Genomic DNA, 26,479 nt, shown 5'->3' with positions numbered 1-26,479 from the left:
TTGATTACTACTATTAATTGTGTATACTTATATTATAAATTATTTTATTTTATTATTTTTAAATAATTAATAGTTATAATATTATTGATAATTATAATTGTTTAGGAAGGTGAGGAGATGCATAAATAATAAGAGGTTATACTTATTTAATAAAAGATTAATTAGAGATAATGGTATGGTTAGAATTTATTACAATTTAAGAGGGTAAAAAATTAAAAGTTTTAACACCCCACTCCTTATTTTATAGTAGTATATAGATATAGATAGATATAGATATAGATATAGATATAGTTTTGGATGAGTACAAAAGTCATTTATTTGGTCAGATTTATTTTATTTAGATAAGTTTATTAGATAGTTTTTTCAAAAGATAGGAAATTCTAACTCTTAAATTGATCTTAAAGACGAGCTTAAAAGGTAGTTCGACAAAAAAATAAGCTCCCCAAATAATCTCTTAGCCAATTCAATGATTGGATTTGGATCAAACTATAAGGGGGTGTTTGTTTCACCAAAAAATTTGGCATTTGGTATGAGTTATAAGTTTTGGGATAAAAAAGTGAGTTTTTTTTTTTGTATTTTGGGGTTCCATATATAGTGTTCGTTTTAAGAAAATTTTTAGAATATTAAATTTTAAAAATGCAAAAAGTGGCCAATTTTTAGAATTTGCCAAATCCTCTCAATTTGAGAGGATTTTGACAAATCCCATAAAATGGGTGTGCTTACCTCTCAATTGGAGAGGATTTAACAAATCCCAATTTTGTTTTTTGTGGAGCAACCTCACCAAGATAGCATATTCATCATATTACAAAATTTTGGCATTTGATAATGCTACAATTTGAGTTTGAAACAAACAAAATATTATAAATTATAGTATTTTAAATCCCAAAATATTAATAAAACAAATAACATTTTAGAAATCTCAACCTATAACAAAACACCTATGGATATCAAATCCTATGGTGAAATCCATATCCTAAAATTATAGGATTTGAAACAAACACCCCCTAATAGGATAATGCAGGCCAATCTTTAGCAAAGCCCATGAAAGACGCAGTGTATTTCACTGACTATCTTCCCGCCACCTCATCGCTTGTTGGGCTTTTGTTGAAAAAATTACAGGCCCATTATTTTTCTATTATTGCTTATTTCCCATTTTCTGGTTGAAGAAGCAGAGGAGGAAGAGGAAGAAGCAGAATCGAATGGGCAACGCACAATCGCCTCCCGCTGACCCTCGCTTCGCCATGGCCAGCAGGTCAAAAGTCAACTCCCCCCCTCATTTGTTTTCACTCAAGGCTTAAAAGTTACATTTTTTTTTCATTTATTGGGGACAAAATTAGGGCATTCTCGAAGCAGGAGCTGGACGATCTGAAAGCTCTCTTCGATTCCCTCGCCGCTCAATCGCAAAGCAACGCCAAGTTCATCTCTTCCTCCGTTTTCCAAGTAATTCAATCGATTTTACGAAACCCTAGTTCAATTTTACCACCTTTGACTGATTCTTGAAATTGTAGGGGTATTTTGGGATTAAAGGCGTGCTTGGTGTTAGGATGTTTGATTTGTTCACTCAGAGTAGAAAGGATGGTAGGCTTACTTATGAGGATTTTGTCATCGCGAAGGTAAATCTGAACTTAATGTTGATTTGGAATGTTTTAATTACAGTAAATATATTGTGGTTTGGGGTGTTTGGTAGGAGATATATGAGAAGGGAACTCGCGACGAGATTGAGGAATTTGTTTATCAGTTGTGTGATATCAATGGCGACGGCATCATAAGCAGGTAGTGAAAATTATGCAGTTGTTAGCAAAGAGTTTTGCACCTTTTTTTTTTAAATCAAATTGAGACTTAGCTTATGATATTGTATAACTTTGCTTTAGAATTATAACTTATGATGATTGTAATATGAAGTTTTGAGTAATGGGAAAGATATAGAATGGGAAACGAACTAGGATATAGAGAAAGCTTTCTTGAAAAGGATGAAAAACAAATTGGTCTTTCATACAATTCATCTATGCCTTGTATTCTCATAAGGAAGGAGTTTAAGAAAGAAAAGAGAAATATTATAAAAGATATGATTTTTTTAAACAAATAATTGGTACTATATGAAATGATTTCTTTTAAGTTGACAATAGACAAAAATTTTGAGGAACAAAAACTTATTTGACATTGATTTGAAATGAATGAAATACACAGAAATCATTATTTATAGCCCATGAAAATTAAGAATTTTGTTGTACACTAATTATTTTCCATTGAATAGAGATAGATGAAAATGGACAATATTGTAGGTTATAATTTATGCAAATCGTGAATTTTGAGGAAAGAAACTTAATTGTATATGGTTAAAACAAACGAAAATGGAAGAAAATCATTTGTTATAGCCAATCAAACTTGCACATTTTGAACTACCCCAACTAATTGTCATGAGGTCGAAACAAACAGAAATGGACAAAACTTGTGGGTAATTGCCTATGAAAATCGTGATTTTTGAAGAAGAAACTTAATAATAAATATGCTAGAACGAACGATGAAAATCATGGGTCATAGGTCATGAAAATTGTGATTTTCGAAGCGCGCCAATTATTTGCCTCTTGGTTAAAAGATGTAAATGAGAAAAATTATATATAAAGTGTGCCATGAAAAATTTCAATTTTTAAGAAAGCTAATTAATTGTCATTGAGTTGAAACAGATGAAAATGAACAAAAAATGTGGGTGAAAAGCCGTGAAAATTATGAATTTTGAAGAAAGAAAACTTAATTTTCATTGGCTCGTAGCGTACGAAAATGGGCAAATTTGTGATTTATAGCCCATTAATGCAAGACAATCGTGGACCCTCAATGTAATGCGATTAGGATTTATTAGAATCTTTCCTTTTCTGGTAGGATTATATTTTATTCTATATATTATTCTTTTTAGTTAGGACTTCTTTAGGATTTGATTATGACATCTCTTTCTATTTTAGCTATGATTTTATTTCATTGCATCTTTTAGTTTTGGTAGGGTTTGATTTGATTAGGATTTTGATTTACTTCCTTACCTGTTAGATTTTTTTAGAAATAAGAAATGTAATCTTCCATGAGGAATAAACATTGATGAATAAAAAAATTGAGTTTGAGAATTCTCTCTTGAGCATGTGAGGTGTTCATTGGCATGTGATTTGCCACTTTGGAGTGTGAAGCCCTTGGATGTGAGGCCCCTATGTGTGAGACCTAGTTATTTATCTAATCTTTCTCCACTTTCAATTCTAACCATCCAATATCAATCTTAAATAAAAAAAAAGTTCATGGATGAACAGTAACCCATCAACTATTCATCTATGGGAATAATGATTTGTTACTCCTCGAGATCCGTCGCCACCTGCCTACGATGATGTCACAGTCCTTTGTGTCCGACTACAAACCCCGACAATGACCTTCATTCGAGTATCGTCGTCACCAAATCTCCTCTGACCGACCCTCAATGAGTTATGATCCCTTACCAGCACGACCTTACAATACAGCTCTAGAAAGTTATTGAAGACTTAAAAATCTACCCGCTTCCCCTTTCAGATCCCATTCAGATTCGGATACTCGCCAAAGTATACAATATTGAGAATCTCGTGCTCTACGAGTGGATCTGGATTGGGGTCGATGGCAATACATTTGGGAGCCCTCTACTTTCGGATCGGAGCCCCTGCCTCGATTCACATTACCCATGAAAAATTGTAAACTTTTAAGTACGCAAATTATTTGTCACTGGGTAAAAAAAAAGGAAAATGGACATAATTGTTGGTTAATGGTTGAGCAAATTGTAAAATTTTGAGGAAAGAAAACTTAATTGGCATTAGGTTAGAACTATAAAAAATGGATAAAAATCATGGGTTATAGCTCATGAAAATAGCCATTTCTGAAGTATGTCAATTAATTATCACTAGGTCAAAATAAATGAAAATAAACAAAAATAAGAGTTACAGCTCATGAAAATTGTGAATAATGAAGTATGCCAATTAATTATCATTAGATTGAAACAGATGAACACGGACAAAAATCTTCGATTTTGAAGAAAGAATACTTAATTGCATTAGGTCAAAACGAACAAAAATGGACAATAATCATGATTTATATAGCCTATGAAGACTGAGAATTTTGAAGTGCGCCAATTAAGTGGTATTGGTTCAAAGCAGATAAAAATGGATAAAAATTGTGAATTTTAGAGTATGACATTTAATTGGCCTCAGGTTGAAACAAATGAGAATGGATAAAAATTGTCGGTTAGCTCATGAAACTCGTGAATTTTGAAGAAAAAATGTGATTGCCATTTGGTCGAAATGAACAAAAATAGACAAAAATCATAGGTCATAATAGCTCATGAGTTCATGAAATTTGTGAATTTTCAATAATGCCAATTATTCAGCATGAGTTGAAAGAGATGAAAATAGACAAAAATTATGGGTTTATAGCTTTTGAAAATCGTGAATTAAAGGGAAAACAACTTGATTGTCATCAAGTCGAAAAGAACACAAATGGACAAAAAACATGGGTATATAGCCTATGAAAATTACAAATTTTGAAGTACGCTAATTATTTTTTATTGGATTGAAACAGACAAAAATAAACAAAATTATCGGCTATAGTCCATAAAATTTCGAATTTTGAAGTACACAAGTTAATTGACATTGGGGGGAAGTCGATGAAAATGGAAAAAATATTTAATATAGCCTATGAAAATCACAAATTTTTAAGAAACCAAATTTAGTTGTATTAGGTCTAAATGAACGAAAATGGGTTAATATCATAGGTTATAGCCAACCAAATTGTGAATTCTAAAGTATCCCAATTAATTGCCATTGGGTTGAAATAGATGAAAATGAACAAATTTTTTGGGTTATAGCCCATATGGATATCATGAAGTTTGAAGAAAAAACTTAATTGTCAATATGTCGAAAAGAACAAAAATGAACAACATCGTGGGTTATGACTCATGAAAATTGTGAATTTTAAAGTTTGTCAATAATTTGCCATTGGGTTGAAAGAGATTTAAACGGAAAAAAATTTGTAGGTTATAGGCTAATAAAAATGTGAATTTTGAGGTACATCAATTAATTGTCATTGAATTGAAAACAATGAAAATAAACAAAAATTGTGGTGAATGCCTAAGAAAATCATGAATTTTGAAGAAAGAAAACTTAATTTCCATTGGCTCGAAGTGAACGAAGATGGGAAAAATTATGATTTATAGTCCATGAAAATTATGCACTTTTAAGCACGCAAATTATTTGCCACTAGGTAGACATAAATAAAAATGGATATAATTGTTGGCTAAAGCGTGAGCAAATTGTAAATTTTAAAGAAAGAAAACTTAATTGTCATTGGGTCGAAACGATAAATGATCAACAAAAATTGTGGGTTATAGGCCCTGAAAATTTTATTTTTTCAAGTATGTTAATTAATTGCTACCGTGTCAAAATAAATGAAAGTAAACAAAATTTGAAGTGCGCCAATTATGTGACAATGGATTGAAACAGATGAAAATGGACAAAAATTATAAATTTTGGAGTTACACCAATTAATTGGCCTTGGGTAGAAACAAATGAAAATGGGCAAAAAATGTGGGTTAACTCATGAAAATCGTGAATTTTGGAGAAAAAAATTTAATTGCCATGTGGTTGAAATAAACGAAAATTGTAGGTTATAATAGCTCATGAATTCATGAAATTTGCGAATTTTGAAGCATGCCACTTGTTTACCATTGGGTTGAAAGAGATGAAAATGAACAGAAATTATGGGTTATAACCCATAAAAATCATGAATTTTAAAGAAAAGCAACTTAATTATCATTAGGTCGAAACGAACACAAATGGACAAAAAAACATGAGCACATAGCTCATAAAAATTACAATTTTTTAAGTACACTAATTATTTATCATTGGATCGAGATAAATATAGACAAAAATATGGGTTGTATTTATTCCATGAAAATTACAAAATTTTAAACTACAATTAATTGCTATTGGGTGGAAACAGATGAAAACAGACAAAACTATTTATTATAGCTCATGAAATCGTGAATTTTTAAGAACAAAACTTAATGGCATTGAGTCAAAATAAACGAAAATGGACCAATATCGTGGGTTATACCCAACCAACTTGCCAATTCTAAAGTAACCCAATTAATTGCAATTGGGTTGAAACTGATGAGAATAAACAAAAATTGGGTTATAGCATGTGAAAATCGTAAATTTTTAAGAAAAAGTTTAGTGGTTAATATGTTGAAATGAACGAAAATCATTATAACTCATGAGAATTGCAAATTTTGAAGTGTGTTAATTATTTTCAATTGGGTTGAGAGAGATGTAAATGGAAAAAATTATAGGTTATAGGCCATGAAAGTTAAAAATGTTGAAGTACGCTAATTAATTGCCATAGAGTTGAAACAGATGAAAATGAACAAAACTATGGGTGAAAGCCCATGGAAATCATGAATTTTAAAGAAAGAAAACTTAATGTTCATTAGCTCGAAGCGAACGAAGATGGGCAAAATCGTTCTTTATAGCCGATGAAAATTGAGAACTTTTAAGTACGCAAATTTAGCATTGGGTAGAAACAAATAAAATTGGACATAATTATTGGTTGTAGCAAATCATGAATTTTGAGGAAATAAATCTTAATTCCTATTGGGTCGAAATGATAAAAATGGATAAAAATCATCGATTATATATAGTTTATGTTAATTAATTGCCACTGGCTCGAAACAAATAAAAATGGACAAAATTGTGGATTATAGCGTATGAAAATTGTTAAATTTGAAGTATAGCAATTAATTGCCCTTATAGCAATTAATTGCCCTTGGGTCAAAACAAATGAAAATGGAGAAACTCGTTTAATATAGACCATCAAAATCGTGAATTATGAAGAAAAAAAGTTAATTGTTATTGGGTGTAAATGAATGAAAATGGACGAAAATCATAGGAGTCAATGAAAATTGCGAATCTTGAAGTACACCAATTATTTGTCATTGGGTTGAAACCGATGAAAATGGATAAAATTGAGGGTTATAGGCCATGAAAATTACGGATTTTAAAGTATGCCAATTAATTGACATTGGCTCGAAACAGATGAAAATGGGTAAAAATTGTGAGTCATAGCTCAATAAAAATGGAGAATTTTGAAGTACGCTAATTGTTTGCCGTTGAGTTGAAAGAGATGAAAATAGACAAAGGTTATAGCCCATGAAAATCATCAAATTTGAGAAAATAAAACTTAATTGTTATTAGGTTGAAATGACCGAAAATGGACAAAAACATTGGTTATAGCATATGAAAATTGCAAATATTGAAGTATGCCAATTAGTTGTCATTGGTCGAAATTGATGAAAACGGACAAAATTTGTGGGTTATAGTCAATTAATTGTCATTCGGTCGAAACATATGAAATGAAAAAAAATGGAAAATCGTGGTTTTATTTAATTGCCTGTTCTAAATAGTATATTTCATTATATCTTATGCATAATTAAATGTTAAGAGGCTGTCTTCAAAAGTACTTGAAAATTTGATGATGATTCTACATCTTATTTTCCATGCAGATTTTATACTATCCTTCCCTCTAAATCTAGCTAAATTTATTCAATGTTACTGGAGTTTTCTGCTACTTGAATTTCACTACACTTCTGGAAAATATTTCCTGTCCATTTTTGTCTCAAACTCATGCATCTCTGCATTTATTTACTACGCTCAGCTAAGTTTATGTTTGAAAATTATCAACTGGCTCGCACCAAAATGTTCTGTTTCATTAAAATATTTAGCATTTTATCAGGATTTAAACCATCTCTACTTACTCATTTGCTAAATCATTGAATGATCTTTCAGGTCTGATTTGGAAGCAGTTATGCATTTCATATATGATACTATATTCTCCCCTGATGGTGCTCAACCTTGCTTGAGCTCCGGTCGGGATACTATGGAAGTATTTCTCAGTGCTGCAACTTTATCCAAGGAAGTTGAAGGAACAGAAAGCCGCATGTCCTTTGTGGATTTTAGGAATTGGTGTAAAATACTGCCATCCGTGGGAAAGTTTCTTGGGAGTTTGTTGATTTCACCAGATTCAGGTATTGTTATTTTTTCTTGGGAGACAAGGCTCTGATCACATTAGTGCTTGGTGCAAATTATTGAAATTATCACTGCAAAAGAATGCTTTCAGAAGGGCCTAGGAATAGAATCAGAATTCCATCAACCCAGTTATATCATTTTTTGTGAACAACAGAACCCACCAAATGGGCAGATTCGTTCCTTGAGCTTGACGTATTGCATGAACTGAATTTGGCTTTACCTCCTTGGCGTCTTATTGAAGAGTTAATCCTATCCAGCTATATTTGCAGCATTTCCTTCCATAATAGCACCCAGTAGTCCAAGAGAAGCTTGGCAGATGAAGTCCAGATACCCTTCAGTAACAGTCAATAAATATTGTTTTTCTTGATGGTCATATTTTCATCTAGGGATGTCCTTTTGGAAGTTAACTTGTATTATGCATTGCAACATGGTACTGTGGCATAACATTTTATAAGATGATCGCAAAATATGCCCTTGTTATCTTACTGATATTTGATGGAGATTTCTGCACTTTAAGCATGAATTAGAGTACCCATTGACTTATCTTTGTTGTAGGTAGACCAGGTTTTCAGGTTCCTTACCTGCACCATCCAGAAAAACTGAGTCATGATTTGCTAAGCTTAAGGAAAGAATACGCCTGGCACATTGGAGGAGCCCTTGCTCAACAAGAGTTGGAGGAATGGAAGCTCTTATACCACAGTGCTATACATGGACTTAGTTTCAACACTTTTATGGCCCATATAACGTGAGCATATTTATTTCCAATAGTTTGTTAGATATGATCATTATAATCCCTTTCAGTATCAGTTTGTGCAATGTGTTATAAATTGGATCGCAGATTTCATTATGAATCTAGATAAATGTAAGTATTATTTACGTTAACATACTGCGATGGCTGCATCTGCAGCGTTCTTAAACAAAGAAGCAGCATTGTTTGGTATAATGTACTGTCATCCTGTTATTATTTACTAAATATAATTTTGGCGTGAAAGTAATTTGAGGACTAAATGGCTCTATGGTTGATGTATATACCAAAAACAGTTTACTATTTTTTTTTCTGTAAGATTAGGAAATGATAGATCGTTTTATCAATTAGGTGTAGGATTACATGTAAATGATGAATCCATTTCACTTACTACTTGAATCATTTGCACACTACTGAATGTAATCCATTTTCCTAATATGTGCAGTAGTGGAGATGGCCCAACCATTCTGGTTATAAAAGATACTGAAGGTTACATATATGGAGGATATGCCTCTCAGCCTTGGGAGAGGCAAAGTGACTTTTATGGTGATATGAAGTCTTTTCTCTTTCAGTTGTATCCCCAGGCATCAATATTCCGGCCTACAGGAGCGAACAATAATTTGCAATGGGTAATTATCTATTTTAAGTTTCCTTCACATGTTATCTGCCCCTCATATCAAAGGAAGATTTGCGTTATTCTCTTCTGGTAATTTACTACAACGTGTTGGAAATAATTTTAGATTTCTGATACTTTGCTTTTGGTAGTGTGCCCTGAATTTCAGCTCAGATAGCATTCCTAATGGTGTTGGCTTCGGTGGCAAAGCAAACCACTTTGGCCTCTTTCTCTCTGCAAACTTTGATCAGGGACACACTTTCGAGTGCACCACCTTCAGCAGTCCTTGTTTGTCCAGGACGAACAAAATAAGGCCTGAGGCAATTGAGTGCTGGGGAATCCAAGTGAAAGGTCTGGAGAATGAACAAAATGATGCTATCAAAGAAACTGTTCTAGAGAGATTCAAAGAGGACAGGAACATGCTCAAGATGGTTGGATTAGCGAATTCAAGCGAGTGATTTTTTACGAACAATGTTGCTGGTAATTTTCACACCACTCTTGAAATTTACTTACACATCACAACTGAAAACCTACTGTCTGTTTGATTTTCAATTTGATTAGCAAGAAGGTTGTAGCTTTTGTCTCCACTTACTGCAGGAGAAGCAGTGCTTCATAATGGCATATATGATGCATGCCTCGGCTTTGAAAACATGCAATATATTGCTGAAGAAACATCAAAAGATGGAGGTTTGCGGTCTCAATTTAAAACAGAGAGCAAGTGTTGTAGATTTTGTAATTATGACTTGGAGTTATGCTTGATCGTACCAGTGTATATCTAAGCTACGAGAAACTGCGAGTGTATTGCCAATCTATTTACCAACTATGGGTGTACATAGCTGATAGGGAGTATTGTTTTTCAAGGCCAGTAACGTTATTCTTTCTAATGTATTATTATGCTTAAGCCGGATTAGTTGATTTATTTGCGGTATGCGCATTGCAAAATTTAGACTGTATCATGCTAGTGTCTCAATGCACAATATGAGAACATAATTTCAGGTTAAGATAAAAGGATAATATTATTAAATGGATAATTTTATTAAGGGTCACCTTCTGTATTATGTTTATTAGTTATTTTTCTAACTTTTTTTTATTAGCAAATACACTCCGTGAGCCTTATAGACACCGAAACCAAGATTTACCTGCAGAAATGTATTAAGTAGTTTAGTAGTTTAGACGTATCATGCAGTAGGTTGCGAATGGTTCCCACAATCTTGGGTTCAACTCCCGGTGGTTTCATTAAAAAAAAAAAGAGGTATCCAGTAGTTTAGAGGTAAACATGAATAACTTTAATAATAGTTCAAAGAGGCGAGGGTCCGACGCCAAGATGTATCGGCAACTATCCCTTTTATTAAGATAAATAATGGAGAACAACAATGTCGTGCCCACGCTAACGTAGAAATTGAACAATTTCATAGTCAGATACTTTTTTTTGATTGACAGTGAAGAATAGGTGAAAACATTGCTAAAGCTATAATGTATATACTCGAATAATTTAATAGTCAAATATGATAGAGAAGAAGAGGTGAAGACATTGCAAAACTTGGAAGTAAAAGCATAAAACGCTTATTCATCAGTTTTTGCGGTAACCGAACTCAAGTACAGATAACATCTCTATCAAGCCTCTTGCTTGAAGAGACCAAATGAATTATTCACAGCAGTAAACCCCCCATCAACCACAAAATTATGCCCACTCACATACTTAGACTCATCACTCCCGAAATAAACTGCAGCCTGCGCTATATCCTCCGCTTTCAACACGGCCCCTCTCTTCAAATTCGCCATCCCACAAATCCAATCCTCAATGCTCCCCCCTTCAGTCTCGAAAAACCCCTTTGACATTGGTGACGCGATCAGGAACGGCGATATACAGTTAACTCTGATCCCGTACTGCCCGAGCTCCGCCGCTGCGTTCTTCGTAACCCCCAGTGCTCCATGTTTCGCTGCCACGTACCCGTAGGGAGCCATTCCTCCGACCACTGTGCACACACTCCCGTTGTTTATGATGCTTCCCTTTGTGCCTGCTGCCACCATCGCACGTGCTGCGTGCTTCGTGCCGAGGAAGACTCCAGTGCAATTGACAGTGATCGCACGTTCGAACTCTGAGAGCTCGGCGTCCATGATTTTATTGCAGGGCTTGTCGATAACACCTGCATGCAGCAGCTACGCTGAGTAAATCCAGAAGAAACAACTGACGCTGGTTATTGTTGAACACGGTACCTGCGTTATTGAACATTATGTCAAGCTTCCCATACTTGGCAAGGGTAAAGTCTACAGCATTCTTGACATCGGATTCATTTGAAACATCACAGTGAACAAAGGTGACATTGTCGTCATAGCTGATGTCAGCACAGAGGGCTCGCCCGAGGTCATCTTTGATATCAGCGATGACCACCTTAGCACCGTGGTGGCAGTAGAGCTTGGCAGTGGCCGCACCAATCCCTGCGGCACCTCCTGTAATTATTGCCACCTTGCCTTCTAATCTGCAAGAACAAAGCCAGAACAGAGGAGGAAGGCTGCATTAGGTAGCTGACAGCCAACATACAACTTAGTCACGTAAGAGTATAAAATAACAATGCTCAACTCTACAACAACTTCAGAGTTTTATGCAATGAGCGAGACTTCAAGACAAAATTGGAGCAATTTAGATACAAATCCAATCATACATGCATTTAAAACATATGTTGTAGTATAAAATAGTCCAGTTTTCGGTCCAAAAAAGGAAAGTACTTAAAGAGATGGGAGCTTTGTGAAATGAATCCTAGAGAAACAATCAAACGAGTATGTCAACAGAGAATTACCTCTTTCCAGAGGCTGGAGAGGGTGCGTTACCATTCGGCAAGGACATTTTTGAGATATGTAAGTAGATAATCTCCTCTATGGTTGTTTGAGCTTTGTTTTGGGATTATCCTATTTATAGAAAGAAATGGAAGTATAGAGCATGTGCTTTGTGGTTGGTAAACTGTTCTATATCATTTTTCAAATTCAAGCTCATTGATTATCACTGCCCCCAAAGTTTGAAGAAGTAGGCGAAGACTTTAGAATTTAAAAATCTTTGCTTACTAAGTTGTCACATGATCCTATCATCAACTTAAACGAAACCTAGAGAAGTCAGAAGCAACTAGCAAAGGTGTTAGTAATTTGGGCACTCATTGAGTAGGGTCTGCAATAAGTACCATGTGCATGCTAATATGAGGTTCTTAAGCCATAACAAACATTATAATATAGTCATTATCCTATAATAAACTCAATGGCAAAACTTGGATGACTGAAGAAAAGGGATTCGTGCATCTGGCATCAAAGACTTCTGGTAAAGACTTTGTTCATAGTCTCATCAGATGTTATTCAAAGGTTATTATCCTATTACATACACAAATTAGATATGATACACAAATATATAGAGTACTTTAACTTATGAAATCAATAATCAATAACCTATACTCCATGATTATGAGATCTTTATCCAAATCCAGTGATACTTTTGCATCATATAATCATAATAAATTTCAAGGGCAAGAAACAAGTGTATAGTTATACAAAGACATGACCTGGATACCGATCCTATAAGACATTAATCCAACTAGCTTTTGCACGGACAAGCTTCACTTTTTTAAAGAACTTATCACTTATATGCATGAAACGAAAGGAAAAGTGGCATAATCACCACAGTAAAGAGCATAATCTGTGAGTGGCCCATGCTGTGAGTGGAAACAAGCATGGGGGGGGGGGGGGGGGGGGGCACAAGTACAATGCCCCTATTCTGCCCATGCACACAGCCTCATACCTCCCATGCTCTCTTAGTTTAGCCCATACTCTCTCTTGCCATAAATAGAGAGGAAGAGAGAAGGGAAAAAGGGTGGGGGAAAAATCTTAAGAGGAGGAAAAGAGAAGAGAGAGGAAGAGAAAACTTGTATAAGTTTGGTTATTTTTCTTCATAGTGAAACCCTCCTCCCGTAGACGTAAGTAAGTTTGCCGAACCACGTAAATGTCGTGTCTGTATTGTCTTAACTGTGAGTTTGTCATTGCTTGTAGGTTCCCTCGATATTTCAGTCCTAGAACTGATGAGAGGAAGAGTGTATATTTCACTTTGTTAAAATATTTTACTTTCTATTCTAGTTTCCTTTGAGAAACAAGAATATGGAGGTTGACTTGTGCTTTTGTGACAACAAAAGTCAGGGCTCTCTCTCAGATGATATCGCTTCCGCGGCGTGAGGACGTGTCTCCGCGTCCAATAATTGGTATCAGAGCCCTTTATTCAGATTGGAGGTGGTAAAATTTCTAATCTAAGGTGGTGCTTGATTATTGTGTGGTGAACACAAGGTATTTGTTGGAATTCCTGAGAAGCGGATTTATTTATACAAGCAGAGAATGACGTCAACAAGTAAAACAGTTAAAGTTAGAAAGTACGAGATCGAAAAGTTTAATGGGAAGAATGATTTCTCCTATTGGAGGATGCAGATGAAAAACTCGTTGATTTCGCAAAAGTTGCACAAAGCTTTGGCGGGAAAAAAGAAGCACAAGGACATGTCTGATGAGGATTGGGAAGAGCTAGATTTGGAAGCACAAGCGTCGATTATCCTATGTCTTGAAAGTGATGTGGCTTTTTTGGTGGATGGAGAGGAAACGACTGCGGGCGTGTGGTTAAAGTTAGAGGGCACCTTCATGACGAAGAGTCTAACGAACCGGATCTATTTAAAATCCAAATTGTACACTTACAAGATGGAGGAAGGCTCGTCAATCCGGGAGTATATCAACAAGTTCGATAGGATCTTATCGGATTTGAAAGACATTGAGGTGACAGTGGAAGACGAGGATCAAACACTTCTACTACTTCTATCTCCGCCGAAGTCTTATGAGAATCTGGTTCAAACACTGATGTTTGTGGGTGATAGTTTGTCTATAGATGAGATTAGAATGACGCTTCTAGCGGATGATATTCGAAAAATTACAACTAGTGATGTGACCACTGGTGGTAACAAAGAACAAGCGCATGGGTTTTTGCAAGGGTAATGAGTGAGGAAAAAGCAAGAGAGGAAAGTCTAGATCAAAATCAAGATCTCTTGCGGAAAGACCGTATTTCAAATGCGGTAAGCTAGGGCATTTCAAAATCAATTGTCCTAATAAGAGAGTAGGTGGGAAGAAAAACAACAATAAGACTGAAAGACGAGAAGGCAAGAAAAATACGAGCCACGCTTCAGGGGAATGGAGCGATAAGAAATGCTATGTCGTCACGAATGATGAGGATACCTCCGGAAAGTGGATACTTGATTCTGATTGCTCTTACCACATGTGTCCAAATAGAAAGTGATTTACTACCTACAGGAGCATTGATGGTGGAACCGTATTGATGGGGAACAACCATGCTTGTAAAACGGTGAGGCTAGGTGATACCAAGATCCAGATGCATGATGGAGTGGTTCGAACCTTGACGGATGTAAGGCACGTTCCCGACTTGCGAAAGAATCTTATCTCAATTGGTGCTTTGGACTCCGGGGGTTGTAAGATTGTAACAGAGAACGGAGCGAAGAGGGTTGTTCGGAGTTCCTCAGTAGCGATGAAGGGCATTCGTCACGGTAACCTATATACTCTCTTGGGTACGACGGTGACGAGAGATGCAGCTGTTGGAACTGATGGAAGTGGTGAGACCTATATAAGCACACACGGTTATGGCATAGGCGGCTTGAGCACATGTCAGAGAAGGGTCTAGCTAAGCTCGGTAAGGATGGTTTGTTGAAGAATTTGAAGAAGCCTTGCATGAATTTTTACGAGGACTGCGTGTATGAAAAGGCACACATGGTCTGATTTCTGACAAGCAATCATAAGAACAGAGGGATACTAGATTATGTGCACACGGATGTTTGGGGTTCGGCTTCGATAATTTCCAAGGGTGGTTCTAGATATTTTGTCTCATTCATAGATGATCATTCGAGATATGCTTGGATTTATTTTCTGAAGTATAAGAATGAGGTATTTGGGACATTTAAAAAGTGGAAGGCGATGGTTGAGAACATGATAAAAAAGAAATTGAAGACATTGAGATGTGATAACGGTACAGAGTATACAGATGGTGCCTTCAAGGAGTTCTGTGATCAGGAGGGGATTACCAGACACTGGACAGTTAGATCTACACCACAGCAAAATAGGATCGCGGAAAGATTAAACCGAACACTGCGGGAGAAAGCAGTGAGTATGCGATCATATGCTGGTTTGGGCAAAGAATGATGGGCAGAGTCAATTGCTACAGTTTGCTATATTATGAATCGATCCCCACATTAGACATTGGACAGTGATACACCCTATCGGGTGTGATCAGTGGAGCATACAGATTACGATAGGCTCCGAATTTTTGGGTGTACCGCCTACTATCACGTCAACGAGAGAAAGCTTGACGCGAGGATCAAGAAGATAATTTGCTTGGGTATGCAAATGGTATAAAAGGCTATTGCTTTTGGTGTACAGAAGATTCAAAGTTCGTGATCAGCAGAGATGTTACCTTTGATGAGAAGTCCAAGATTGCTAGGGTGTCTAGGGATGATGGTGTTGAGACTGTTGGGAATTCTAAGTCTCAGGTTATTGAGATAGAACCTAAAGACCAACCAGGTTCTAGTCGTGTTCAAGTGGGAAATCAGGTAGATGATAAGCTTGAGCAGGAGAATGTTCAACAGGAGAATACACATGCATTACAACAACAGCAGCTCGAGGATAGCTTAGCTTCCACTAGGCCAAAGCGAGCATATAAACAGGAATAGAAGCTGGTGGCTGATCAACCCCTGAAGCACTATGGGCAGGTTAATTTGGTCGAGTACGGAGGAAGATGAGCTGGTCTCCTTCAAGAAAGCTATTCGGGATAGAGATAGCGAGAGCTGGTTGGCTGCGATGGAGGAGGAGATGAAATCTCTCCGAAAGAACCAAACATGGGAGGTGGTCTCATTGCCCGTAGGAAAGAAAGCTATAGGTTATAAGTGGTTGTATAAAAGAAAGGAAGATTCTTCAGAGCTCGGTGGTACGAGATACAAGACGAGGCTAGTGGCTAAGGGTTTGCACAAAGAGAGTGTGTGGATTACAATGAGATATTTTCTCCAGTGGTGAAACACACTTCTATTCGGGTGCTATTGAGTATTGTTGCTCATGGTGATCTTGAGCTGGAACAACTCGATATCAAAACGACCTTCTTACACAGAGACTTGGAGGAAGAAATCTATATGCATCAGCTTAAGGGTTATAAGGTTGAAGATAAGGAGAATCATGTATGTCGCTTAAGAAAATCACTTTATGGATTGAAACAATCTCCTCGACAGTGGTACAAGCGATTTGACTCCTTCATGCTAAGACATGGGTTCTCCAGAAACGATTATGACTGTTGTGTCTATATTCGAAAGCTTCGGGGAGGTGATTATATCTATCTTCTTTTGTATGTGGATGACATGCTTATTGCTTCTAAAAGCAAGATGAAGATAGATAGGCTAAAATCTCAACTTGGTAAAAAGTTCGAGATGAAGGACATGGGCGTTGCAAGGAAAATACTGGGTATGAAGATTAGAGGAGAGCGGTCGAATCAGCGATTGTTCTTGAGTCAGAAGGGTTATATAGAGCGGATGATCGCGAGGTTCGAGATGCAAAGTGTTAAGTCGGTGGATACTCCATTGACTCCACACTTTAGGCTTTCAGACAAACAATCTCCCACTACAACAAAAAAAAGACACACATGGAGCATGTACCTTATGCTAGTGCAGTTGGCAGCTTAATATATGCAATGGTGTGTACACGCCCAGATATTTCATAGGCGGTCAGTGTGGTCAGCAGATTCATGGTGAATCCGGAAAAGATGCATTGGGAAGCAGTAAAGTGGATCTTGAGGTACTTAAAGGGTACCGTTGATACGGGTCTGTGTTTTGATGGAGATACGTGTCAGATTGATGGATTTATTAACTCTGATTATGCGGGCGATCTAGATAGACGACGATCTACTACTGATTATGTATTCAAGATACATGAGGCTCTAGTTAGTTGGCAATTGATGTTACAGGCTATAGTGATACTTTCTACTACAGAGGTCGAGTACATGATCATGACGGAGGGAGTGAAGGAAGCATTGTGGTTGTAGGATCTTCTAGATGATTTGGGGATTGAGCAGGAGAACGCGAACTAGTGGTGCGACAGTCAGAGTGCGATTCACTTGGCGAAGAATCAAGTTCATCATGCTCGTACCAAGCATATCTCAGAGTGCGATTCACTTGGCGAAGAATCAAGTTCATCATGCTCGTACCAAGCATATCGATGTCAGGTATCATTGAATCAAGTTCATCATGCTCGTACCAAGCATATCGATGTCAGGTATCATTTTGTGCGGGATGTCATAGAAGAAGGTAATATTTCTCTCATGAAGGTGCACACGAATGAGAATTCCCCAGGCATGTTAACCAAGATGGTGACAAGCAGTAAGTTTCAGCATTACTTGAACTTGCTTCATATCAGTTCGTGTTGATTTGCCCGTGAGGACATGGCCCTGTAGGATGGTGATGGGGGTGAGGTGGAGACTATGTTGGAGAATAATTATAGAACTACGGTTAGTTTGATTCCGGTGGAGGGTATGTAGGCAGCCGCGGTATAGTGACACAGCTGGTTTGACATGATTTGGTCTTTCATATCACTCTGGTGGTGTTCGTGGGACTTCTTTTGATGTTCGTTCAAAATTTAAGGTTTATCAAATGATGAACGAGATGAAGAATTGTGAGTGGCCCATGCTGTGAGTGGAAACAAGCATGGGGGGGACACAAGTACAATGCCCCTATTCTGCCCATGCTCACAGCCCCATACCTCCCATGCTCTCTTAGTTTAGCCCATACTCTCTCTTGCCTATAAATAGAGAGGAAGTGAGAAGAGAAAAATGGTGGGGGGAAAATCTTGAGAGGAGGAAGAGAGAAGAGAGGAAGAGAGAGCTTGTATAAGTTTGGTATTTTTCTTCATAGTGAAACTCCCTTCCCGTGGACGTAGGCAAGTTTGCCAAACCACGTAAATCTCGTATCTGTATTGTCTTAACTGTGAGTTTGCCATTGTTTGTAGATTCCCTCGACATTTCAGTCCTAGAACTGATGAGAGGAAGAGTGTATATTTCACTTTGTTGAAATATTTCACTTTCTATTCTAGTTTCCTTAGGAAGAGTGTATATTTCACTTTGTTGAAATATTTCACTTTCTATTCTAGTTTCCTTTGAGAAACAAGAATATAGAGGTTGACTTGTCACTTTGTTGAAATATTTCACTTTCTATTCTAGTTTCCTTTGAGAAACAAGAATATAGAGGTTGACTTGTGTTTTTGTGAAAACGAAAGCCAGGGCTATCTCTTAGGTGATATCGCTTCTGCGACGTGAGGACGTGCCTATGCGCCCAACATAATCAGATGGTTGTTCTAAAATTATTAGGAAATCAAACTAGACCACGAGGATAAGATATAGAGAAATTTGTCCTTAGGCCTCTCTTCTTTCTTGATTTCTTTTAGGACTTTGGAACCAACAATTCACCCTATCAATCCTCTTATAGAATGTTGCAAACTGAAAATTTCTATAGTTAATGTCTAAAATTTTGTGAAAGGAAGGAAGTTAGACTGAAAAGTTTCTACATTTAGTGAAAGATTTTGTATCAGGATAAAGAGAGGTTAACAAGGTGAATTATCAATTGGAAAGGCCTAAAAGAAATTGAAAGGTGTATGGTTGCAGAAGAAAATTGTTACCTCATGAAGTTCAAAAAGTAGGAAATTTCCTACCGCGGAGGAGACTGTAATTTTGATACAAGTAAACAATACTAACATGAGATTTAGAGAAAAAAGATACCTGCTGTTCTATTCACCCATTAAGAAACTAACGATCACTGGGAGAAGTTACCAAGCAACTCTTTTCAGAAACTCCAAGTCCTTTATCCTCTTTGTACGTAACTGGCAAATTAAAATTAAACATTATGATTCATAAGACTATTAAAGAATAAGATGGCAAAACAGTAGTTTTTAGGTGTAATTACCTGTTCCACACAGCAACAGAGGCTTCAATCTTCTTTTTGATTGATACCAATATTTCCTTTATCCATTAAAATTTCCTCATACAATCATGAATTGTCAATGCACAAAAAAGCCACACATGTACATGAATGTGATCAATTCAAGCCGATCCAAATATCTGACCAAGGCAACATAAACTTACTTGTGCTAATTTATAAAATATCCAATGATCAAGGGTAAAACAATTCATGGGGCATCCTGTAGCATAAATGACACCATATCAAAGTAATGGCATAATCTCACAATGTCTCAGCAGGACATGTCCTTAAACCTTGGGTTAGCTAGGGCTGTAATTTGAAATTTCATTATGTGATACTCAGCATGTAGCACTAAGATTGTTCTCCTCAAAATGTGAAAGGCAGAACATTTAGCACCTAAATCCATGTATGGCCTGGTATCTTTCTTAACCCTTTCCTCCTCATCACAGCCCTTAATTGCAAAACATTTGCCCATCTACCATTTGCCGCGTAGATATTCGACAACAAAACATAATTACCTGTACTGTGTGGCTCAATTTCAAAAAGCTTCTGTGCAGTAAGCTCTCCAAGCTCACTGTCACAATGTATTCTGCAAGCCCCCAACAATGCCCCCAAAACACCAGCATGTGGCTCCATAGGCATCCTTTGTATAACTTCATCAGCCTCTTTTAAGTGCCCAGCTCTCCCCAAGAGGTCAACCATACATGCATAATGGTCTTGAGACGGTTCAATCATATATTCATTCTTCATCATCTCAAAATAATGCTTCCCTTCTTCAACTAAACCAGCATGGCTACATGCATTAAGAATCACAGTAAAGGCAACACCATCAGGCAAAACCCCTTCTTTAAGCATTCTAGAGAAGAGTCCTACAGCTTTATCTCCGCACCCGTGAAGAGAATAGCCTTGCATCATTGAGCAATACATGAACAAGTCCCTGCTACGCAATGACTCAAACAAATGAGCGGCTCTTTCCATGTTACCACACTTTGCATTCATGTTTATCAATGCAGCGGACACATGGGTTCTCTTGACATCAATCTTGCTTCGTGTGATATATGAGTCCACCCATTTTGCAAATGAGAGGCCACCCAATTGAGAACATGCCGACATCAAACCTACCAAAATGTGTTCATCGGGTTTAATGTTATTACCATACATCTCAAGAAATATCTTTATGGCTTCTGCAGGATGTCCATTTTGAGCATAACCCGATAGAATAGACGACCATGAGAACACATCTCTATGATCCTTTCCTAGTTCAAATATGGACCTCGCAGTTGTCATGTCCCCAATTTTCGCATACCCATCAATCATTGAAGTAAAAGTAACCGAATTCTTCTCGGTCATATCATCAAACAAACTTCTTGCATTGACCATGTCCCGAACCTTCACATACCCATCGATCATCGCATTCCAAGTAACCACATTTCTGATTGGCATTTCATCAAACAGCTTTCTAGCCGAACTCAAATCGCCAAAACTTAAGTACCCAACAAGCATTGAAGTCCAAGACACCACATTGCCATCTGGCATTGCATCAAACACCTTCCGGGCATCATCGAGCTGCCTGCATTTCCCGTAGAAATCGACCAACTTCGCCTGCAGATACACATCAGAATCCAACCCGCAACGGACAATGCAGCAGTGGAGAGAAGACCCAAGCGAGAGATTTCCCGCATCGGAGCAAGATTTGAGCAGAGAAGTGAAAGTATAGCCATCGGGGAGAAGAGGGCAAGTGTTCAGCAAGAGATTGAAGAGAGAGAAAGACTCAGAGAGGGGGGATCCATGATCACAGTGGGCTTTTAGGAGAGCATTGTAGAGATAGAGATTTGGTTCGGAGACGCGATTGAAGACTGAGACGGCGTAGTCGAGAGCAGAGAAGGAGTTGCAGAGGACGAGAAATCGAGAAATGAAGAATGGGTGCTGCTGGAATTGGTTGAGGATGATGTGGGTGTGGATCTCTTTGAGGGATCGAAGAGTCCTGCAGGAGCTCAGCAGAGTGTAGATTGAAGGAAGAGGACGCATTCGCGCGCTTTTTTTTGGTTGTTTCTTGAAGTTTTGGATCTTTGAAGCTATTTCTCGCCACTGGTTTATGTTGACGCTATCAAATCCTCGGTCGGAATCCTTGATTCAAATCTTAACTTTAATAGTTTTTTGAAGGGTTTTTTTTAGATATTAGTTCCTTTCATGTTTAGTAATTACATATTAGTCCCTTACATATTTAAAATTGTATATAGTCCCTCAATCCTATAGGATCTTGCAAAATGACCCCTCTTTTAATTTTTCCAGTTAAAAAGCTAACCAAGGTTTAAGCCAACAACTGCAATCAGCGAACTACCCCTCTCTGTCTAATGTTTCAATTCTTCGTAAAGCTCAGCTTTGAGTTAGGGTTCTCTTCTAACCATCAGCGAAGCAAGTGGGTTTGGGTTTAAACCCATTGAGAAATGAGTTTGAGAACATAATAGAAGGGTAAAACAATCATTTCATCTCCAACAGTTAGACGGAACAATCCCCTCGAATCTAACGCGTGTTAACTAAAAGGACTATTTTGCAAGGTCCTATAAGACTTTTGGAGTATATAAGTATTGCCGTAAACAAAATGAGGATACATAAATGAAAGTTTCATAAACTGTGGGGTATATAGATAGAGGGTATTTAAGTGCAAGAAACAAGTGAAGGGTATTTAGGCGCAATGTAGTTGAGACGCAATGGTGTTTAAATGCGATTAAGCCCAGAACCGACGGCAAGCTGAACAATATATAATACAGGGACATGATAATAAAATTAATTCGGTTGGCCCTCCAATGCGGCAAACTTTCCTCTTTCTTTTTTCATTCCCCCCATTTCAGCTTCCTTCTTACGGATGACACCCCGTCCGCTATCAAACAGTCACCGTTAATAAAAAAAATTCTTTTATAATTATTTTGAAATTAAGACATATTTTTGATGGTGGGGAATATATTCAACGATTTGTAACCTCGTTAGTTTATTTCTTTTCTCCCTTTTCCTTTCAACCAAATAATTTTTCTATCAACTTTGCATCTTAGCCCTCTTGGCTATCGCTGCTATCGATCAACACACCTTCCCCCAATTTTTGTCAGTCTTAATCTATATCCCGAAGATACTCAGTATAATTTGGTTAAAAACTTTATCGATCCAATGCATCTATAATTTTAACCCCTAACAAAACCCGAAGATTGTTTGGTGATAAAATTATCCATATTGGATTACAGTTTTTTAATTATGCCTCATCTTTGGAGGGAAAATGACTTTGAACTGTTTTTATTAAAAAAAAATTATTTTTGAGTCACATTATTTATGTTGGATATTTTTAAAGAAAAGGCAATTTTGCCTTAATAAATTCTAATAAATTTTTGTAATTAAAATATGCAATTAAAATATGTTTTAATGTGTTTTAATTTGTAATTAAAATGGCCATAATGACTATACATTATGACGAACGTTACGAAATTTATTGAGGGATTTTGTAACGGCTCTTTTCAACCCCTATATAAACAACATATGTTGAGCTCAAGAAAAATGAAGAAAAATGTGGAAAACTTATCTTGTTTTCTTTTCTCCTCTACATATCATTTTCATCTATACTTTAGTTTTACTTTATGGGCAACTTCTTCATCTGAGCTGAAGCTCTGCACTCTCGCCCGAGTGCAGAGGCCGGGCCGTTTCCGGGGGTTTTTACCGCTAGGGGAGAAGGGATCATCTGCGCCAGGGCGATAGGCGGGTCCTCAATCTTCTAGGGCAGTGTTTACACGACTGCTCCCGTCAGGCCTGTTTCTCTAATTTATATTATCTATCTTTGATGTATTATTTATTTAATTTCCGGGTTTAAATTCATGCTATAATCTTTATTTATTTGATAAATTTCCAACAATCTAGAAGATTGAGATGTTTATAGCTTTTGATTTAAATCCGGAAAAAATAATTTTTAAAGTTACTGTTCATTTGAGATAGTACTGTTCATCCGAATTAAAAAAAATTATAAAAAAATTTGCTATTACTGTTTGCAATTTAATCAGAATTGTTGCTCATTATAAAATAATTTACTGTTCATAAAAAAACAGATTTTAATTTTATTTAAAAAAAACATTACTGTTCATTTTTAACAGTTTTTAATGTTTTTAAAAAAATTTACTGTTCATTCTTAAAAAATGAAGTTACTGTTTAATTTTAAAAATGATGTTACTGTTCATTTATTTTGAAAACGACACTGTTCATTTTATTTAAAAATTTACTGTTCATGTAAACAGTTTTGGTTATTTAAAAAAAAATTAATAATTAAAAAATTGTAGTTAAATATTTCTGTTAATTCAATTTAACAGTTAATTACATTTGTCTTATAGTTGGTTTATAATCAATAATTATTGTAAGTTACGAATATCAAAGAACCTTTATTGGTTTCTAAAAGCCTAGTTTATATTTGTTAGAATCATCTAAAACCTACCCTTATCCCCTTGTGCTAGTGAATATGCACGCATTTGAAAAATGCTATAAATTTGCAGCAGTGTATATTTTTATTCTTAAAAAAAAATTCATATGCATGGTTTTGACAAGAATAAAGAGAACAAACTCTGGATGCATAGATGCTTTGAAATATCTGGATTGTTTTGTTTATGGTTTAATGCTTTCATTTCTTTAAACTATGAATATGGTACCTTCTATTATTAATAATTCCATACTTTGAAGTGCTTATACATCTAATAAGCTTAGTACAGAAGGTGGTAAAAGTGAATGCAGATTTGTTCAGCAACTTAAGTGGCAGCTGTCTGCAGCAGATGAGTTTGACTCTCAAGACATGAAAATCATGAGGTTCGAACATCAATAGGTAAACCCCTCCTCGGCCTTATCCAACATATGCTTGCAGTATAATTGCTTAGGCAAATCAAATGCTTGCAGAAAATATTTTAAAGTTTTCTGTTACTGTTAAGAAACAAAAAACTCATTGAGTGAACCGATTCAAGTTTTCTTGGATTAGTTGGTGTCTAAGGCAAGGTTTAAGGGTTGCGTAATGCGCTCTGCAAGGAACGAGGTACTTAATTGATCTTTGATCAACCTCTATTACTATCCTTACCTGGCTAACTACCCGGATAAAACTTTAATCTTTTCACTTTAGGAGTTTTTGGTTTGGAATAAGAGGACCGGAATTATGGGAAAAAAAAATTCATATGCATTTATTTAATTACGCTTCTTGCATCATATTTTGCCTAATGATAAATGATCAATATATGAGCGAACCAAATCAAAGAGGTGCATTTTTTAAAATTCTATTTTTATATGGTGGATTATATTTCAAATCTTCAAATGTAAAGTTCATCATTTTTATTGCATTTTGATGAATATTACAATAAATGCTCATATATCTTTTAGATAACTTGCATTTGTTACATGATTAATTACAAGGTTTTATGCAAGAATGCACTTGTAAAATTTAAAGCACCGTATGTACAAATATTATTATTATTATTTGTATAAGAGGTGGTACTAGAAAATAACAGCATAAATTTGGAAGGTCTCCTTTGTAGACAACCAATTTAAATTTGGAAGGTCTCATTTGTAGGCAACCGATTTAAATTTGGACGGTCTCCTTTGTAGGCAACCAATTTGTAACCTCTTATAATAGAATAATTTTAAAAAGAAGAATTTTAAAAATTTTATGCATTTGAATTATGAAGTATGAAATATATTTTAAGCTACGAAAATATTTTTTAAGATACGAAATCCTATTATGCTCTGCATGTATCTATTATTAATTTCATTCATGTATGTGCATATGCATAACTGCAGAATTTTTAGTTCCACATTAGTTTGAAATGTTCAGATATTAAGGTCAATCTCTTCAGACATAGACTATGATCTTTTATGATCATAGATCATGACCTAATGTCAATTTCAAACAATATGATGGACTAATTATAAAATAAGAACTTGATAAATAAATACAACGCCTGCTAGGCAAAATTATGATTCTAGACTTTGTAAAGTCTGTGAAAAGAATCTTGATGACCCTTTGACTAAGGGATTATCCAGGAGTGTGGTTCTGGATTCATCGAGGGAGATGGGGTTAAGCCCATAGATGAGGTCACTGACAGCGGCAACCCAACCCTTATTTGGAGACGTAATCCCAATGTCGGTTCAATGTGGTAGAAACAAGCTGGACTAGTGACACTCGTGTGGAGCATCGACCTAGATATATTTATATATCATTATGTAGCATTTGCTACTACCCCTTCTCTATGATGACGATGCTCTTATGATACAGCTGGCTAGGCTGAGTTTTACTCTTAATAAGTCCAACGCGTGTATTGTGGGGGGTATTAAATAAACAGCTGTAGTACCCTTTGAGGACTTACCTACGTGAGAGGAACCGTGATGGCCGCGGTTAGGGGGGGCTGGGCTAACCCCTAGAAACTCTCATGAGTCGGTTTTTTGTGAGCATGGCCTTTAACGCTCAACCCGCTTTGCTCAATAGATGAAGCGTATTGTGTGTGTTTTCATCAATATCTGATTAAAGGGGCCTAATTCAAGGCCTAGTCCATTATGTCCCTCAGGTGGCGATGAACTCACTAAGGAAAGGTTCAAAGCCGAAAGCTACATTTCCCGAATTCACGATACGATAGGTTGCCCAACCTATTTTCATTTTGTGATTTATTAATTTATTTATTGATTTTTAAGTTTTCAGTCAATATTGCATTTTGGGGGGGACTGTTGGATATTTTTAAAGAAAAGGCAATTTTGCCTTAATAAATTCTAATAAATTTTTGTAATTAAAATATGCAATTAAAATATGTTTTAATGTGTTTTAATTTGTAATTAAAATGGCCATAATGACTATACATTATGACGAACGTTACGAAATTTATTGAGGGATTTTGTAACGGCTCTTTTCAACCCCTATATAAACAACATATGTTGAGCTCAAGAAAAATGAAGAAAAATATGGAAAACTTATCTTGTTTTCTTTTCTCCTCTACATATCATTTTCATCTATACTTTAGTT

General features: G+C 36.2%; 2 protein-coding genes across 5 annotated transcripts; one reads left to right on the top strand and one right to left on the bottom strand.

The window, feature by feature from the left end:
* LOC109824484 (TLD domain-containing protein 1) lies at nt 1,138-10,355 on the top strand. 3 transcript variants are annotated; one of them, XM_020391094.1, is made up of 9 exons: nt 1,138-1,252; nt 1,338-1,440; nt 1,509-1,613; nt 1,688-1,773; nt 7,839-8,077; nt 8,643-8,823; nt 9,269-9,452; nt 9,589-9,916; nt 10,034-10,355. In XM_020391094.1, the coding sequence occupies exons 1-8, from the start codon at nt 1,200-1,202 to the stop codon at nt 9,892-9,894; spliced, it is 1,257 nt and encodes a 418-aa protein (XP_020246683.1). In that variant the 5' UTR covers nt 1,138-1,199; the 3' UTR covers nt 9,895-9,916; nt 10,034-10,355. The 3 variants fall into 3 exon arrangements, with proteins under 3 accessions (XP_020246683.1, XP_020246682.1, XP_020246681.1); XM_020391093.1 differs by having other exon boundaries at nt 8,634-8,823; nt 9,998-10,355; XM_020391092.1 differs by having other exon boundaries at nt 1,141-1,252; nt 8,634-8,823.
* Nucleotides 10,937-21,584, bottom strand: LOC109824011 (momilactone A synthase-like). 2 transcript variants are annotated; one of them, XM_020390510.1, is made up of 3 exons: nt 12,235-13,016; nt 11,654-11,916; nt 10,937-11,583 (listed from the first exon to the last, which is right to left on the bottom strand). In XM_020390510.1, the coding sequence occupies exons 1-3, from the start codon at nt 12,279-12,281 to the stop codon at nt 11,051-11,053; spliced, it is 843 nt and encodes a 280-aa protein (XP_020246099.1). In that variant the 5' UTR covers nt 12,282-13,016; the 3' UTR covers nt 10,937-11,050. The 2 variants fall into 2 exon arrangements, with proteins under 2 accessions (XP_020246099.1, XP_020246098.1); XM_020390509.1 differs by lacking the exons at nt 10,937-11,583; nt 12,235-13,016 and adding exons at nt 19,263-19,363; nt 19,980-21,584 and having other exon boundaries at nt 11,833-11,916.

Source organism: Asparagus officinalis, chromosome 9 (genome assembly GCF_001876935.1).
Source record: "Asparagus officinalis chromosome 9, Aspof.V1, whole genome shotgun sequence".
Classification (NCBI taxonomy): Eukaryota; Viridiplantae; Streptophyta; class Magnoliopsida; order Asparagales; family Asparagaceae; genus Asparagus; species Asparagus officinalis.
The sequence above is the reverse complement of the archived record's forward strand: the minus strand, read 5'-3'. Positions and strand labels throughout refer to the sequence as shown.